Source organism: Crocuta crocuta, unplaced genomic scaffold (assembly GCF_008692635.1).
Source record: "Crocuta crocuta isolate KB4526 unplaced genomic scaffold, BGI_CrCroc_1.0 scaffold180, whole genome shotgun sequence".
NCBI classification, from domain to species: domain Eukaryota; kingdom Metazoa; phylum Chordata; class Mammalia; order Carnivora; family Hyaenidae; genus Crocuta; species Crocuta crocuta.
In genome coordinates, this window is record NW_027527549.1 from 235,334 (window position 1) to 254,033 (window position 18,700).

At 38.1% G+C, this 18,700-nt stretch overlaps 1 protein-coding gene across 5 annotated transcripts in view; it reads left to right on the forward strand.

Moving 5' to 3' along the window:
* Window positions 1–18,700, forward strand: part of LRIG2 (leucine rich repeats and immunoglobulin like domains 2) — a 63,207-nt gene that overhangs the window by 20,366 nt on the left and 24,141 nt on the right. For all 5 annotated transcript variants that reach the window (XM_077766757.1, XM_077766766.1, XM_077766777.1 and 2 more), the window contains 10 exons: window positions 11,013–11,078; window positions 12,610–12,684; window positions 12,845–12,979; window positions 13,473–13,616; window positions 13,734–13,877; window positions 14,363–14,506; window positions 14,712–14,855; window positions 17,132–17,212; window positions 18,342–18,413; window positions 18,552–18,620. In XM_077766757.1, coding sequence (XP_077622883.1) covers window positions 11,013–11,078; window positions 12,610–12,684; window positions 12,845–12,979; window positions 13,473–13,616; window positions 13,734–13,877; window positions 14,363–14,506; window positions 14,712–14,855; window positions 17,132–17,212; window positions 18,342–18,413; window positions 18,552–18,620 — 1,074 coding nt within the window. The remainder of the gene's footprint in view (window positions 1–11,012; window positions 11,079–12,609; window positions 12,685–12,844; window positions 12,980–13,472; window positions 13,617–13,733; window positions 13,878–14,362; window positions 14,507–14,711; window positions 14,856–17,131; window positions 17,213–18,341; window positions 18,414–18,551; window positions 18,621–18,700) is intronic.

Consider the following 18,700-nt stretch of genomic DNA (forward strand, 5'->3'; position numbering starts at 1 on the left):
AATATCCAGTGGAAAAAAACCCTTCAGCAAATTGTGTTGGGAAAACTGGATAGTGACACACAGAAGAATGAACCTGGATCACTTTGTTACACCATACACAAAAAGTAAACTCAAAATCGATGAAAGACCTAAATGTAAGACAGGGAGCCATCAAAATCCTAGAGGAGAAAGCAGGCAACAACCTCTTTGACCTTGGCTGCAGCAATTTCTTATTTGACATGCCTCTGGAGCCAACAGAAACAAAAGCAAAAATGAGCTATTGGGACTTCGTCTAGATAAAATCTTCTGCACTACAAAGGAAACAGTCAGCTAATAGGTAACCAATGGAATGGGAGAAGATATTTGCAAATGACGTATTAGATAAAGGGTTAGTATCCAAAATCTATAAAGAACTTATGAAACTAAACACTCGAAAAACAATCCAGTGAGGAAATGGGCAAGACATGAATAGACACTTCTCCAAAAAAGACCTCCAGATGGTCAACAGAAACATGCACACACTCATTATCAGGGAAATTCAAATCGAAACCACAATGAGACGCCACCTCACACCTGTCAGAATCGCTAACATGAACAACTCAGGCAACAACAGATGTGGGTGAGGATGCGGAGAAAGAGGACCTCTTGCATTCCTGGTGGGAATGCACACTGGTGCAGCCACTCTGGAAAACAGTTGGAGGTTCCTCAAAATATTAAAAATAGAACTACCCTACGACCCAGCAATTGCATTACTAGGTATTTATCCAGAGGATACAAGTGTGCTGTTTCGAAGGGGCACATGCACCCCGGTGTTTATAAGCAGCGCTATTAACAAGAGCCAAAGTATGGAAAGAGTCCAAATGTCCATTGACAGATGACTGGATAAAGAAGATGTGATACACACACACACACACAAGAATATTACTTGGCAATCAAAAAAGAATGAAATCTTGCCATTTGCAAGAACATGGATGGAACTAGATGGTATTAGCTAAGCAAAGTAAGTCAGAGAAAGATATCATATGACTTCACTCATGTGGAATTTAAGCAGCAAAATAGATGAACATAGGGGAAAGGAAGGAAAAATAAGATAAAAACAGAGAAGGAGACAAACCATAAGAGACTCTTAAATACAGAGAAGAAACAGGGTTGCTGGCAGAGTGTTGGGCAGGTGGACGGGCTAGATGGGCAGTGGGTATTAAGGAAGACATGAGCACTGGGTATTATATGTAAGTGATGAATCACTAAATCCTATTCCTGAAATTGTTATTACACTATATGTTAACTAACTTGGATTTAAAGAAAAAGCAAAAGTGTTAAATAGAAATAAAAGCATCCATCCTTTCCTTTACCCCTTTTATCCTACCCTTCTATGTTACAAATAGGAATTTATTTTATAGGAATTTCATCTTGATAGTAAATGTAATTTAGTGGCACCTGGATGTCAGTGAGACCATAAACTCCAAGAGGGATCATATAAACTCCAAAAATGTCTCTTTCGTTCATGTTTGCTTAGTGTGTTGCCTGGCAAATGGCAGGTGTCAAATCTTTGTTGACAGTTTTAGTAGAGGGCAAGAAAAGGAAAAGAATGGAAAGAATCTCAGAGCATCCTCTGGCCACAGACTCTGGGGTATTAGATTTCTGGACGAGCGCAGTGGTTCTCAGGGCTGGCTGCACTTTAAGCCGTCACATGGAGAGCTTTTACAAAATGCCGATGCTTGAGCCCCACACCCCAGCGGTTCTGATTTGATTGGCCTGGGGTGACACTCCAACCTCAGCAGTTAGAGTCTTCTCTGATGATGCGGCAGCAGTGGTGGAGAAATACTGAACCACAGACAGTGTTGCTTATTGAGTGTTAATTGAGGAGATCTTTGCTTAATTCTTTAAAAGTCCTTTGTGCTTTGGAGGACACTTATATTTTTATAGGGAATGTTGTCCCACTTACGTTTTAATATATTAAAAATATTTTGTATTTCTTAATATGCAACATATATAGTCTGCACACGGATATTCTAAGAATCCTGATGCCAGAAAATACATTTTCCTCATCTTTGGTCCATGACATTTTGTATGGTATATTTTATGTTTTAAAAGGTCCTTAAATTCTAATGGAAAACTGGCATTTAGCAGAGAAAACATCCTATTAAGAGTGTAACAAAAATATATATAAAAAAAAAACACCTGAATTCTTAACGTAGTATTCTTATGCAGTATTTTCTTTTCCATGCCAGAGTAAGTGACTCAACTGGTTTATTCTGTAATATTCCAGTCATCAAAAATGTTAATATGTTCAGCTCATGCAAATAAAAAAATCAGTTTAAGTAACTACATCCCATCTAAATTATTGATTTCACGTTTAGGACAAAAACCAGAGGAACAGAATAGTTAATACAAGCTTTACTTTGCTATAAGCCTTTTTTTTTTTTTAAAGTGCGTGTGTTTTTTACCTTTCTCCTTTCCTTGTCCTTCCCTAGTTTTTCCCCAAAAAGAACTTATGTCATTTGTAACAAACTTAACTGCAAGAATAACTAGCAGAATAACTGATGGTGATTAGCAGTTTTGTTTATAAAAAAATTTTTTTAATGTTTTATTTATTTCTGAGAGAGAGAGACACAGCATGAACAGGGGAGGGTCAGAGAGGGAGGGAGATATGGAATCTGAAACAGGCTCCGCTCAGAGCTAGCTATCAGCACAGAGCCCGACGTGGGGCTCAAACCCACAAACTGTGAGATCATGACCTGAGCCGAAGTTGGACACAACCGACTGAGCCACCCAGGCACCCTGATGATTAGCAGTTTTGAAGTTAAATCATAAATAGTGCAACATTAGTGAAGTATGGCGTAAGTAAATTTATAATAATACTTCTTTGGGTTTCTCTTACACATTTTTATTTTTTACATATCTGTTTTCAAAATCACTATTATGTCTTGCTTTTATAATCGAAATCTTGGCAGGTTGCTGCAGGAAAAGTATAACCAACTCTGAGCATGAATATGCTTATTTGAGGAGATGTTAGACTTTGTGCCAGGTTAAACTACATGGATATTAAGGAATGATGGATTACATCAATAATGAAAACCCCAGCCAATGCTTGCCTTTGGTTAGGCCTTCCTTTTCTATCAGTGATGTAGGTGATAAGATGACTTGTTTTAATATCCATTCACTCCTAAATATCTTTGTAACGCCAATAAAATATAAATAATCTGATACAAGATGTGAACCCAGTTGATGCCCAGAAAATGCTTACCAATGGTAATGGAAAATGCATGACTTCCTGTATATTTTCATGTCTGAGAACAGCATTTGTTCCGCAGTTGCTGAATTTTTACTTAATTAGTGTGCCATGGTTTTGTGCTGCTTGCTTACACTTTACCTGTTCACTGGGTTCTACAGTACTGTTTCATAAACCAGTCCAAAATCTGAGTCTAGTATGTTTGCGTTTTCTACTCTCTTTCTGAGGTATATGACTGATTAGGAATACAAAAGAGTATCTAGTTGTTTTTTTTCCTCCTTTTGTCCAGTTTATAATTAGCCTAATTTGGCCAACTTATTCTGAAAATATTCTGTAGGAAGAATTCTAATTTCTTAGAAGAGTAACAGAATTAAAATCTTCCCTAGTCACATTCTTGGTTGAAGATAGATTTAAAAAAATTATTTTATTTTTTAAATTTGGTCTTTAAAAAGTTTTTTTTTAAACGTTTTATTTATTTTTGAGAGAGAGAGAGAGAAAGAGAGAGAGGTAGTTCAGGGGAGGGGCGGAGAGAGAGGGAGATACAGAATCCAAAGGCAGGCTCCAGGCTCTGAGCTGTCAGCACAGAGCCCCATGTGGGGCTTGAACCCACGAACCATGTGATCATGATCTGAGCCAAAGTCGGATGCTTAACTGACTGAGCCACCCAGGCGCCCCTATTTTATTTTATTTTTGAGAGAGAGACCAAGTGTGAGTGGGGGAGGGGCAAAGAGAAAGGGAGATACAGAATCCAAAGCAGGCTCCAGGCTCCCAGCTGTCGGCACAGAGCCCGTCGCGGGGCTTGAACTCCCAGAACTGTGAGATCATGACTTGAGCCAAAGTCAGGTGCTTAACCAACTGAGCCACCCAGGTGCCCTGGTTGAAGATAGATTTTATATGTGAGTTTATTTTTAGACAATATTTTCCCATGGTAAACTATTAAAGCATATAAAGTGAAAAAATAATAGTTCTGGGGCGCCTGGGTGGCTTAGTCGGTTAAGCGTCCGACTTTCGCTTAGGTCATGATCTCGCGGTTCGTGGGTTCGGGCCCCGCGTCGGGCTCTGTGCTGACTGCCAGCTCAGAGCCTGGAGCCTGTTTCAGTCTGTGACTCCCTCTCTCTCTGACCCTCCCCTGCTCATGCTGTCTCTCTCTCTCCTAGAAATAAATAAAAACATTAAAAAAAAAAAAGAAAAAAAAAAGAAAAAATAATAGTTCCTTTGTCTCACCTAAAGAAAACTCACTGATAACTGTTTCTTGGGTATACTTCTCAAAGTTTTACACACATATATCTTTTTATTTTAAACGTGTGCACATGTACACACACACACGAAGGAATCCATACAGTGTACCATGCATAAATAAATGTCTTACTGCTGCAGAGATATCTATTGTATGGAACTTTCATAAGTTATTTAAGAGATCCCACTTTGATGAATTCCAGTAAATTCCTGGTATATATCTCTTCATAATTATGTGACTATATATAGAATAGATCCAAAGATCACTGGGTTATTCTAAAACATCAACTCTTGTGATATAGGTATGTACTTCACTAACTTGACCAAACTTTTGGTGGACTGCCTTGTTGTTGGAATCTTTCTCATAAAATTGGGGTTCAGGGCCTCCTGAGTGGCTCAGTCGGATAAGTGTCCGACTTTGACTCAGGTCATGATATCATGGTTCCTTAGTTTGAGCCTCTCATCAGGCTCTGTGCTGACAGCTCAGAGCCTGGAGCCTGTTTTGGAATCTGTGTCTCCCTCTCTCTCTCTCTCTGCCCCTCCCCAGCTCGTGCTCTGTTTCTCTCTCAAAAATAAACATTAAAAAAAGTTTAAAATTGGAGTTTATAAACAATGTTTAGTTTACTGCTTTTAAGTTAAGATAGGGGATTAATTAATGGCTTGGGAAGTGGATTATATCTGCATATAAAATAGATAAATACTCAGAAAAAGTGATTATGCTGGACCATCTAGTAGTAGCTTACTATATATATACTCATTTGTATTCTAAGCATTAGATAGTATGTATTTTTAATCTTCTGAGCAGTCGGGTAAGTTCGATACAGTTAAATGTAGAAGAGACTGAAGATAGGTTCAGTGCCTCATCTAGGGCCCCAGAACTGGGTACATGAAAATTCTATTCTTAAATGTAACTGTAGAATTCATATTTCCTGCTTTTTTGTTGTATTCCTTCCAATAAGTGACATTTTCAGTCATTAGGAACCTAGCAAAAGATAGTGAAGGAAACAAAACATGCCTCTGATTCTTGAAGCGAATGCTGCCATCTTCTTACCACCTCCAATTTTTTGGATTCATATAAATTGTATTACAAATAAGTATATTACAAGTAAGTGGTGTCAACGAAGGATAGAATATTTAATTTCGAATTGCAGTGTGCTTCATGCTATAATAAAATCTCATTTATCCTAAAGATCATTTACCCACCATCTCTAGCCATCTCTGGTTCAACTAAAAAACATAATGCTTCCAGGAAGCATTTCTTCATAAAGGAAGCTGCTCAAACTCTTACTCAGATCTCATTTACTCCCATTTCAGATCGTCCTTACAAGCACTGGGTTCCTACCTATGACCATTGATTAGAAGCAATGAATTCAAAACATCGCAGGTAGCGCTGTTACAGACAGGAAAGCTGACAGGTCCAAGAAGGAATAGCTTCTGGTGATGCTGGTAGTGGGAGAAGAAAATCAGACGTAAAGCAAACAATTTTAAGTGGTGTTTCAGAGTCATTGCCTTTAGTATACTTCTTGTTTAAATCACAGTATGATAATCCATTGTAATGTTAATCCTGAGTAGTTTTTTAAAAACTAAATTATGCTACATATACTTTAAGTAACAAGACAGTGATTTCATTCACAAAAGGGCAAATTTTGCTGGATAAATCCGTGCAGCATTGTCATCCCCAAACTATTGGATATGATCTATTCTTTTAACTTTGGCGAGGTGCCCTTTTCTCTAAAGCACTGTTGTTGAAGTTCACAGCGTAGCCTGTTAGTGCTGCAGATTCTCAAAAACGAAAACAAGCTGGGTAAGTAATCAGAGTGTCCGTATGTGACCGGGGAGAAGAGAGCCTGTGCGTCTCTGTTGCTGCAGGACTTTTTTTTGCAGTTAGCTGGCAGACTGTGATTTCCTCCTCAGAGTGTTGCGATTGCTCTGTACATTCTATAGATTATTTACACCCTGATGCTACTAAACAACTACAGTAATGGCACCTCTGGCTCTCCATGATATCGAGAACTTTAATAATTCATCACTTATTACAGCTGCATCCCTGTAAAATAGTGTGAGTGGGAACTGAGCTTACAACATTGAGAAAAGGCCTTCTGTGACTTTTACTTTCCAAACACCATATCCATAAATATTCAGGTATTAGTGGTGGTTAAAAATAAAGAAAGAGAATTGGCTGTTACATAGCTAGACTCTTTAGGTTATGTTTATCAAGCATTAGATTGCTTCAGGTTTTTAAATACATTTTAGGAATATTCAAGGTGAAAATTTTTGAAAGGTAGTTCTTCATTTCAGGACTATCACTTAAGAAAAAAAAGCCCGCACTAGCATTAGCTTATGCAAACTAAATGGAATTAATGATTTGCCGCTGGCAATGATGGTGAGAGACTTTAAAATATTATTCAAATTCTTAATCTAGGAGTTTTATATCTGACAAAGTCTTCCAATTTTAGTCATCTTCAGCCCTTTTGGAGTACTTTATTAATTTTTTAATTTTTAAAAAATATTTATTTTTGAAACAGAGGGAGACAGAGCGTGAGTGGGGGAGGGGCGGAGAGAGAGGGAGACAGAATCCAAAGCAGGCTCCAGGCTCTGAGCTGTTAGCACAGAGCCTGACACGGGGCTCGAACCCACGAACTGTGAGATCATGACCTGAGCTGAAGTCGGCCACTTAACCTACTGAGCCATCCAGGCACCCCTGAAGTACTTTAAGAAAAGAAATAGGAAAGGCATGGTTATAGAAAGCAAGGGCAGGTCTATGCACTCCCATATGCACATGTCATGATTAAATACTGGAGGGAAATTTAGGTATAAAAGAATTTACCCATTTCCAGGGAAGAGGAGGAATGCTTGAGTTGATGTTGAATCTGTCTTTAGTTTTCAGTGACTCCACCTGAGTACTATAAATATTGCTTTCAAAAAAAGACAAAAAAAGTTACCAAAGTTGACAGTTTGTAACCCTAGCTATTAGCACAGTGCCTGGCACACGGTACCTGATGATCAGATCCGTCCATATAATTCTAGTCAGACAGCTGGTGTTTTGGTAACTTCATACTGTAGTAGTCCCCCTCCCCCTTCTTCACAGGAGATACCTTCCAAGACCCCTGGTGGATGCCTGAAACCTTGGGTAGCACTGAACCATATATATTACTATGTTTCTTCTTATCAACACACCTGTGATAAAATTTAATTTATAAATTAGGCACAGTATAGCATTAACAGCAATAATAACAAAACAATTATAACAGTACACTGTGACAAAAGTTATATGAATGTGGTCTCTCTCTCAAACCACTGTGCTGTACTCACCCTGCTTGTGGTGATGTGAGATGATAAAATGCCTACATGATGAAATGAAGTGAGGTGAACGATGTAGGCATTTGCGACAGTGTTAGGATCGTCTGCTTCCAGATCCTGTCGACTGTGAGCGCCTGAAATCACCACCCCATGGGTAAGAGGGCTGGGGCACTCCTGTAGTTTTCAGTGTTAGCACGACTTCGGGGGAGTATTTTAGTTCACTGTTTGTGTTTTTAAACTTCCACCCAATGTGGATTTGTCTCGGAAGGGGTCCAGAGAGCCTCATTATGGGTTCTGACCTCTGAGGCATATATTCTATTTATTTTTTTGTCCATAATCGAAACTGTATTGAAAAACTGACACCAAAATAGGATGTCACTAGTGTATATCTCACATAACTAAGCATAATTACATTATTTTGGTAGATTAACTGGAATTACTGAACTGATTAGGCTTTTGGCGATATAACACACATTCAGGACGTTTTGTGGATCATTAGTGTTGCTTTCTTCTAAATGAACACTCTATGTGAGTCTGGCCTTTCCTCCTCTTGGCTGGCACAACACGGTTGAACAGGCTACACAGAGAACCACCGTCTGAGTGTGGGTCAGACATCCATAAAATAGGAATTTGGGCTTTGAACCAGCTGTTTCTTCCTTCTTTTTCTTTTCCTCCTTTGAGGGCCCATATTGTAAATCTCTAGCCAAAGAAGGGCATGTTGACCCTTTCACGGGCCCAATCTGTAAGGCGACCCCCCAGTGAACACCCCGCAATTGCACATGCGGCGTCTGAGATGTATTTTCTTAAGACAGCATTATCCTCTAGGGAGGCTCCAGAATATTTCAGGTATCTTTTGGAGTCCATCGAAATGCCATTAGAAGTTGGTGCGCCTGGGTGGTTCAGTCGGTTGAGTGATCGACTTCGTCTCAGGTCATGATCTCATGGTTTGTAGGTTGGAGCCCCACATCAGGCTCTGTGCTGACATCTCAGAGCCTGGAGTCTGCTTCGGATTCTGTGTCTTCCTCTCTCTCTGTCCCTCCCCCACTCGTGTACTCTCTCTCTCTCTCTCAAAAATGTTAAAAAAATTTTAAAAAGCCTTTAGAGGTTCTTCAAAGAGATAGAGAAAGTTAATCTTTTCCCCATTAGAGACACTGGACAGTTTTCACTGATAGAAAGTAGTTTATACCATGTGTAAGTAGGGCTAACTTGGTTGCTTTAAATTTTTTAAATAATGGTTTCCTTTAAAAGTGCTTATCTGGTGGTCATTGACATCCATGAGCCAGCTGCAGGGATGAGCACAGTCAAGAGTTACATTGCCAGGGAGATTAGGGGTTGGGAAGGCATTGGAAGCACTGGTATGATTAAAACGAAAGCTCTTACTCTCTGAAAGGGAAGAAATTCAATTTCAGCCAGCATGAGATCTGGAACTAAATTGTACTGTGCCTGCCTGCTACCCAGAAGATACTGGCTCTCTACTTGCCAGACCAACCATGTTGGGGCAGAGAGTGGACTAGCTTAAATTAGAAGAGCTGAATTTCTTCTTTAGTTGAAATGCCACAGTAGATATCTTTTGTATAAAACTCAGTGTTTGTTGTTCAGTAGCAAGTGTGAATTGGATGAAAGTGTCTGAATATAAGATTTTTATGTGGAGCGAATTCCCATTTTTATCTCACGTTTCCCAGCACACACCTCTCCTCATGAGTAACCTTGAACTGATATCTGGTGCCAGATACCTTGGAATAAAGGGTTTAGAACTGTTGTGGCAAAGTGATGGTTTCTTCTAGGCTTAGTTACGTTACCTGTAAATCAGGCTCCTGAATGACAGTGGCTAAATTTTACAGATGGACAGACGCGGATCTGGCCGCAAACAAATTGTTCTGTTGTGATAGAGACATCGTGCAAACCTGCGTGCAGCTGTGAGATAAAGTGAGACAAAGTGATCTGTAATGTTTCTCTAGTGTGTCCCCATCGCTAGCCATATTGAAATGTATAATACATCTCTTGGGCAGACAGCTTGAGTGGGCTGGATTCCACTTCAGCCCTGTCAAGATGCCAGGAAGCCTCAAGGTGAATTTTTAAAGCCTATTTAAATATTTGGACTCCTGACTAATTTCAGTGAAATCTCTGCTATATCTAACAAACCACGTGCTAGAAGTGAGATGGAATTTCAAGTTTATGGTTTCCTCACTGATGAGTTGTATGACCTTGGATTGACAAATTATTTATCTGCCTGTTTCTGTCTAAGGCAAATGAAGACTGTAAAAGCATTTGCCTCATAAGGTGGTTGTGTGGAGTTTTAGGCAGTTCATATGTATAAAACATAAGAAAGTGCCACCACTTAATAAATGTTTGCCACCACCACCACTAAACAATCATCATCATCAACATAATTTAGAGATGAATTTTTCTTCCTGAAGCTAGATTGCTTTTTTTTTTTAAAAGGAAGACTGTATCTCTATCAAGGATATGACCAACTTCACGTCTCATATAGAAGCTCACTATCTTGACTTGTAAAATCGATCTTCTTTTATCTACACCTATAGTATAATGTAGTATGTTATAGTTACATATTCATATTATGTTACTTTAAGAAAGTCTATTTTTTCTCTCAAAAATATATTTAGTCCATTATAATAAAGTAGAAGATAATCACTAAAAGGGATGAAGAGACCCTATAATACTGCTGTGGAATGATCTCTAAGCTACATTGTTAAGTGAAAAAAGTAAGGGCAAACTAGTGTGTAAATTATTCCACCAGTTTTGTAAAAATTTGCTACATGCATAGCTTATCTGACGGGCTGCACAAGAAATGGCATATTTTCATTTGTTGCTGTTGGGGAGGAAAATTGTATGGGTGGTGACAGGGTGGGAGACTTATTGTATTTCCTTTTATACTTTTTAATTATTGAACCATGGTGAATGTACTTCCTAGTTAGTTATTAAAAAAACTTATAAAAATGACAGTTGGGCATCCGACGTTGGCTCAGGTCATGATCTCATGATTTGTGTGTTCAAGCCCCACGTCAGGCTCTGTGCTGACAGCTCAGAACCTGGAGCCTGCTATAAAATTTTAAAAAACCTCATAAAAGTGAAGAAAAAGTAAAATAACTATTTTGAAATCTAGATATTTACGTATCCCTTAGAAACATTTTTTCTTTTTTGTGTACTACCCAAATTCACATTTAATAGGGCTTTTAGATATTTTTTTTTTCTTGAAGTCTGTTTTCCGACACTGAACTAAGAATGATCTTTTGTCCTCCATTAGGGATTTGAGTCATAATCGGTTGTCCAACTGGAGTATCAGCTTGGAGTCTCAGACATTACAGGAAGTGTAAGTTATTTTCACTTGTTAAACTTTATATTGAACTGTTAGATTTGATGGTGAATTATGTGTTTGAGGGTGTCCAATCCAGAAATGCTGTCAAAAAATTGAGGGAAAAAATTTAAGTTAAAAGACATTGTTTAAAAACTGAAACTATGGTCTTTGGCTTTGCCACTATTCCAGACTCTGGGCATTTTGCTGGAGGTTTGGTGATTGATAGCAAACTGTGTAGAAATATTATTCTATCTACTTTCTTGGGACCAAAAGTAAGATTTTTGTTCCTCTTCAAAGTAAATATGTTTTGCTTGTTTTTTGCCAATTTGAGCCAGTGAAACTCTATTGTGTAAACTTTTTTATGTCTTGACTTGTCTAAGATGGAGACCTATCTAAAGTAGAGTTATGTGAAATACAGTATTTGTTGTGTTGTCTGTAATATGGTTAACATAGTTTAATTTTCCACTTCACTGAATTTTTCCCTTAATACTGAGATGTATCATTATGTATTTTTTTGGAGGGAATTTTCTAAAATGATATTAATATCAGTTTTTGCGTTGTGATGTTTCCAGAGGCACAGCTGTCGAGGCCTGTTTGCCTCTACACTAAGACATGAGAACCTTAAGATTTATTTTCCATTTGAATTTCTTTCGGACACAGATAACTTGTTCATGTTCTCATTGTTCTTGCATTCTCTCCTTCCCCCCACCACACGTTGACTGGTTCTGATCGGCTGTGCCCTGAATACACAACTGACAAGCTTATGAGCTGAAAGAGTAGGCCCTGAAGAAAGTCCTGGGGCACCTGGGTGGCTCAGTCGGTTAAGCGTCTGACTTTGGCTCAGGTCATGATCTCACCGCTGGTGGGTTCGAGCCANTCAGTGCAAAATGCATGGGCTTTATTTCAGCTTGTTTGTTGGAGGCCTTTTATTTCTGGTTTCTTTTCTGTATTCTACATTATTGAGGTTTCAGTGACTGAAAAACCAAGTTGATGTAACACAACTATATTAGATTTGCACTAAAACATTGGAGACCATATGTTTAAAGAGCTCCTTGGATCAGATTGTGCCATGTCATGTCGTGTGTAGAATTCATCATAGGCTCCATCTCTCAGTGGGCAGATTCATCTATGGTCCCAAGCAACCCTCTCTAATTTTGAGTAATTTAAACGTGTGTGTATTTTAAAAATTTACTTAATTGTAGTTTTTTATTTTATAAGTAGGTGTATAAAGAGATATGGATGGGTTAATGATTTCTTCTTTAAGAAGGACTGAAATTAGCTGTCAGAAATGTAATTATTCAAGAACGTTGTTGGGATTAAAAATACTTCATGTACAAAATATTGATATCAATCATCGATCTACACCATGAAAAAGCATTTCTTGTTAAAATCTTTAATTTTGCAGCATAATGTATTTAGTCTATCTCATTCTGAGTCATAGGCCTTTTTAAATTTGGCACCTATCCTAAAGAATAATTTTTAGCCAGAAACCAGAGCTCAAGAGTCAACATTTTTAATGTTAACTCTGTTCTTCCCCCTTGCCTAGGAAAATGAATTATAATGAGCTGACAGAAATCCCGTATTTTGGAGAACCAACCTCTAATATTACTCAACTCTCATTGTAAGTAAATACGATTTCAGATATTTTAAATTATGAATAATACAGTTTTAAAATGTTTGTTTCAGGTACACTTTTTGTCAATCCTGATTATTTAACATCCTGTGGTCTTGGCTGGGTCTCTGGTAGTTGCTTCATTATAGCCTTTTTTTTTTTTAAATAGAGTCCATAATGTAATCTCAGAAATAAATGCAGAGGCGTTTCAGTTTTACCCTGCTCTCGAGAATTTAGATCTCAGTTCAAATATAATATCAGAAATCAAGACGTCTTCATTTCCTCGAATGCAACTTAAATATCTGTAAGTAGATTTATTTTCAAATGCATGTTTATGTAGTGATACTTAACCTTTGTATTTATTGCGATTTTGATATTCTTATGTGAAACAAACCTAGGGTCAGTTTTGGGGGCTGTTATTTCTCTCCTCTTATCAGAAAATATTAAGTATGCAGGTTAATTTTTGAGATTTAATTCTGGATTGTGTTTTACTAACAGTTTTATGAAAGGTAAATAGGAGTGGTTTGTTAAACAGTGGCTTATCCTATACAGTGATAATTAAGATGTGTGATAGTCTTTCACACTTTACAAAGTATATTCATACATACTGTTTGAACCTAAATGAAGTTGATATTCTCCTTATCTTGTACTTGCAGAAACAAAGCAGTTAAATCATCTGTAAAGTTGTGTCTTGTTGCTAAGTGGTAGGGCTGGGGCTCAGTCATAGACTATGGGTAGCTGTTGGGTGGTAGAATGTTCTGTTGCACTCAATTTTTTTGTTCTCTTGTTTATTTTAGGAATTTGAGTAATAATAGGATAACTGTCTTGGAGGCTGGTTGCTTCGATAATTTATCTAGTTCTTTACTAGTGGTAAAGTTAAACAGGAACAGAATCAGCATGATTCCACCCAAGATCTTCAAGCTACCTCACCTCCAGCTCTTGTGAGTCACTAAGTGGCTGGGTTTTAAGAACGTTGTCCTTTCATTTAAATTATTTTAATTATTATTAGAGCAAATCAGCAGACCAAAGTTCTAACTGTAAAACTATTTTTATTAAAGGGAACTTAAAAGAAACAGGATTAAAGTGATAGAAGGTCTGACATTCCAAGGGCTTGACTCCTTAAGGTCTTTGAAGATGCAGCGAAACGGTATTAGCAAACTTAAGGATGGAGCTTTTTTTGGCTTGGAGAACATGGAGGAATTGTAAGTACTATGAACTGGAATAGGATCTCATTAAGAAAGGGGTCTGATTGGGACTTTTCAGTGCCAAAGGTCTAAGATCTTTGCTTTAGTTACACCCCAGTACATTAGTTCTTTCTCCCTTCTCTGATGTGAATAAGTATACACAAATCTCTTTAAGCTTTTGGTCATTCTTATAAACATTTTGTCTAAGAAGTTTTTATTTTCTTAATGTTTGGGCCGATGAAAATTACCAGAATTTACCTCGAACAGGTATATCAAACCCCCTAGTGTGTTAATTTTATAGATCTGATATTTTAGACAGTCTTACTATGTTCTAGCAATAAACCTTAAGCAAAATATAAATATTTATTGAATAGAATTTGTTGGCTCACTTGGCTTTAGCAAAGTTAGAGGCCTCACTGAGCAAGACTTAATGAAGAGTTCTGGAATTTTCTCATTGCAGTGCCTTGTTCTGAAACATATTTTCTCCTTCTTTAATTTTGCAGAGAACTGGAGCATAATAACCTCACAGAAGTGAACAAGGGGTGGTTGTACGGCCTGCGAATGTTACAGCAGCTCTACGTGAGCCAGAATGCTGTTGAAAGAATCAGTCCGGATGCGTGGGAGTTCTGCCAAAGACTGTCGGAACTGTGAGTGTCAGAGGGCCTCTTGTGGGAGGCTGTGGGGCTAGAGTAGGTTGGAATAAGTCAGTCCCATGGCCAACAATGAGATGAAGCAATCTGCTCTATTAGAAGTTTGTTGAAAGCTCTAAATTTATCATGTAAGTAGAATGAGAAGAGGAACATTGAATTAAAATACAATGAATTCCTTCCCCTCCACATTTCCTATTTTTAGTGATTTGTCCTACAACCAGTTGACCCGCCTGGATGAATCTGCCTTTGTGGGTCTGAGCTTACTGGAGAGACTGAATTTAGCGGACAACAGAGTCACTCACATTGCTGATGGTGTATTTAGGTTTCTTTCCAATCTTCAGACGCTGTAAGTAAAACAGTAAAGCAGATTAAAACAACTAATCATAAGCGGCACATTTATGTTAATGTTAATATTTTGCAGTTCTTCTGTCTTAGACTTAGGGGGAGGCAGTCTTACTTGTCTCTGTCCTCACACATAAATCTTATTTATATCTGGTCAGTTCAGTTTGTACTTTAATTTCGAATTTAACCAACTGAACAACAGAGCATCTCTTACTGTGCCAGTTACTATGGAATAAAATGCAGTTGTTGGTCAAAAATGCACATTTTCTTGCTCCTCTGATCTTGAACTACCTTCAGAACTGCTACTCATTCAGAAGGATGCAGGCTGTGTAGTGGGAGTAGCTATGGAAGGAGCCCTGTTCATTGTTGCTAATTTGCTGCGTGCCTTTGGACAAAAATATATCAGTGATCTGATGCGTGCTAGGTGCTTTCAGAATAATAGGATATTAATTGCTCTTTTCCCTGTTCGGAGGCTGAGGTTCAGAGAGGTTAAAATGATTTGCTTAAAGTTACACAACTTGTATTCCCAGGTGGTCTTTCATCCAAGTACTAACCAGGCCTGGCCCTGCTTAGTTTCAGAAAGCAGACAGAATCGGGTGCATTCAGGGTGAAGTCACACAGCTTGTAGGTGAGCCAGGTCTGCTTGACACTGGCTTTTTACCATACTGCCTGATGCACAAAATCACTTAACCTTCCCTGGGTGTCATTTTCTTTTTGTCTTCATCCAGTGGAGGATGGGCATAGGAGTAAATGATTGCTATAGGCAATTTCAGCGCTGAAATCCTGGGTTTCTGTAAGTTGGATGTTTTACCGTGTCGTGAACTATAATTGAACAAAGAAGTATTTTAACAAAATATAGTGATTTCAAACATAGAGCAGAATAAGAGGAAAAAGGCTAATTACAGTAGAATTTGTAGATTCTCAAGTTCCTGAATAGGGAACCTTTTGGTTATCAGATTCAGGGTTGATAAATGATCTTAGAAAAGAGGCAAGCTCCCAACTTTGGGACCTAGCCATCAGTGAGAAAGCAAGCATGATACTTTTACACAAGCAAGTGTGTATACCTGCACGAGTTTGATTTTTTTCTTTTTAATTAATGAGGTCATTTTCCTTCAGATTTGGCCCTGGAAAGTTAAAGTGATTTTTTTTTTCTTTTTTCCACATTATTAGAGGTGAACCTAGAGCAGCTTAAACCCAGGAATTTAGATGCAGCTGCAGCCTTTTTGCATTGCAAAGAATGGCACTCAGGTTCTTTCCGTACCTCAGATTATTACTTTTAATATTAAAATTTAGGAGAGTAATTGCAGAAGTAAATTATGTCTAATGCCACAGAGACAGTTAAGACAGAATTAGAATAAGATCTGAGGAGTTTTGATTTTGAATCAATACTCCTGCCAGAGTTCTTCCTCACTTGGCCAGTGAGTTCTGTTTATGCCGTGCTCTGGAGGAAAGTCTTGGAGAGTTGAGCTATTGGTTGTTTCAGTGTTTATTGCTTAGTAAAATAAAATAAACCTGTTAGCTTTCACTTCCAAGTAAAGATACAGCTAAATAGGAAGCGTGATCTATCTCCTGTTACTGGCACAACTTTAAATGTCTTACAGAGGAAAGAGCTTTGTGTTTTATTATGAGATGACTTTAAGAAGCAACAGTGATTAAATATCTACAACTAGTACTTCTTCCAGCTGGGCACTGTGTAGTACAAGTGCATTTCCTCTGAGAACACAGTAGTGGATTTTAAAAGATCCATACTTTTCCTTTTAAAAATAACAGAGTGATCACTCCAGCACACGGGTGTATCAGTGTTGCTTCCCAAGGGCCGTGTTTAATTGCTGTTGAGCTGTGAAGCTCTGTACTGACATAATTCTTTGTTAGCCATTTTAGTCTTAAGAGCCCACGGGAAGGCTTGGGTCACCCAGAAATCCCATTAGTCTAAAATCACATTTGTAAGCCATATCCCCTGCAGCTTGACATCCTCCTGCTTTTTTGCAGGACACTGACTATAATTTTTAATATACTAACACAATTAGGTGCTATTAGTGAGGAAGATTAATACTCTTAACAGGTTGCTTAATTTATTTATCAAGGCCAGCTTAATTCTTTGCTTACGAGAATCAGTTCTTGCTTGCTTATTGCAGATATTCTTTAAAAACCAGAGTCGAGTCTTCGTCAAAAATAACTGTTAAAATAAGGAAGAAAATCAGCATCGGCACGCCGGGATGATGCCTGTGCTATAATGGTCATGTTAACGAACATAACCTGTCTTCCCTAACATTTTTGTAGAAACTTAAGAAACAATGAAATTTCATGGGCCATCGAAGATGCCAGTGAAGCCTTTGCTGGACTCACAAGTCTCACTAAATTGTATGTATTTATAATATTTATGTATGTCTACAAAGGTGTTTTTTTAAGAACCAGTTGTATATGTAATTGGATTATGTCTTTTTGCTATGGCTAGAAAGTCAGCCTTTTGATTTATCCACTAAAGGAGGAAGGTTTGTTGTTTATGAAGTTTTCTGTTTATCGGTGGTTTTAGATTTTATTTATTTAGTGGTGGGACACTTTTTTTTTTAAGTTTATTTAGAGAGAGCGTGCACATGCACGTGTGAGCTGGGAAAGGGCACAGAGAGCAGGAGAGAAAGGATCCCAGGCAGTCTCCCACACTATCAGCACAGAGCCCAGTGCAGGGCTTAAACCTACGAACTGTGAGATCATGACCTGAGTCAGAATCAAGAGTTGGACACTCAACTGACTGAGCCACCCAGGCGTCGCTTGGTGGGACATTTTCTACTGAAAGAGCTTTCTTCTGGGCGTTCAAAGAGAAGTTATTCGTGGAACTAGAATTGCTGTTCCAGAGTTGAACCAGTATTATTCTTTTGTTTTTTTTAAATATTTATTTATTTTTGAAAGAGAGAGAGAGGGAGGGAGGGAGGAGCACAGAGAGGGGGAGACAGAGGATCTGAAGCAGGCTCTGTGCTGACAGCAGTGAGCCTGATGCAGGGCTTAAACTCATGAACCATGAGGTCATGACCTGAGCAGAAGTTGGATGCTTAACCAACTGAGCCACCCAGGCTGCTCCCGTATTCTTAATCGCAAGAGATTTATGGGTAATTTATCTAGCAAGAAAGGCATTCTCTCAAGTAAAATTTTAGATCTTCTCCTGAGAATTTCTCTGAGGCCTTACACTTTTCTTAATTTCTTTGACCTAATCTTTTGCTAAGAAGGGAGAAACTGGGACTATAGTCCAATTTCTCATATGAAAACTAGCCGTCCATCAGTGGTCCCAGATGGCTGTTTACAGGCACCTCGTTGAACTCCAACCTATTAATAGAAGCCTTCATTCTCTGTTTTGCATTGCTTGGTAATAAAGATTCACAACTTTCTTAAAAATGTATGTTGAATTTATTTTCACTTTTTATAGGTAAATGTATGCATTAATGAATTAAATTTTGCTTAGTGGAGGCTTTATTAGATGGTTCTGTTTGTATTTCAGAATCTTACAAGGAAATCAAATTAAGTCAATTACAAAGAAAGCATTCATTGGTCTTGAATCCCTCGAGCATCTGTAAGTATTTTGCATCCATTTTGCTCAGTATATAAATAATCTTTGCTATTAGCAGAGGTTCTCATGACCATCTAAAGTGTTTTTATAACTTAATTATAGAAATGATGACCGGTAATGTTTCATTTCTCTTCATTTCAGAGATTTGAACAACAATGCTATAATGTCTATCCAAGAAGATGCTTTTTCTCAGACTCGCTTGAAAGAACTGTACGTAACTTCAGTCTTTCTGTCACCAATCATTATATTGTTACCCATGCTTGTTCCTAAAGGTGGTGAATATGACCCAT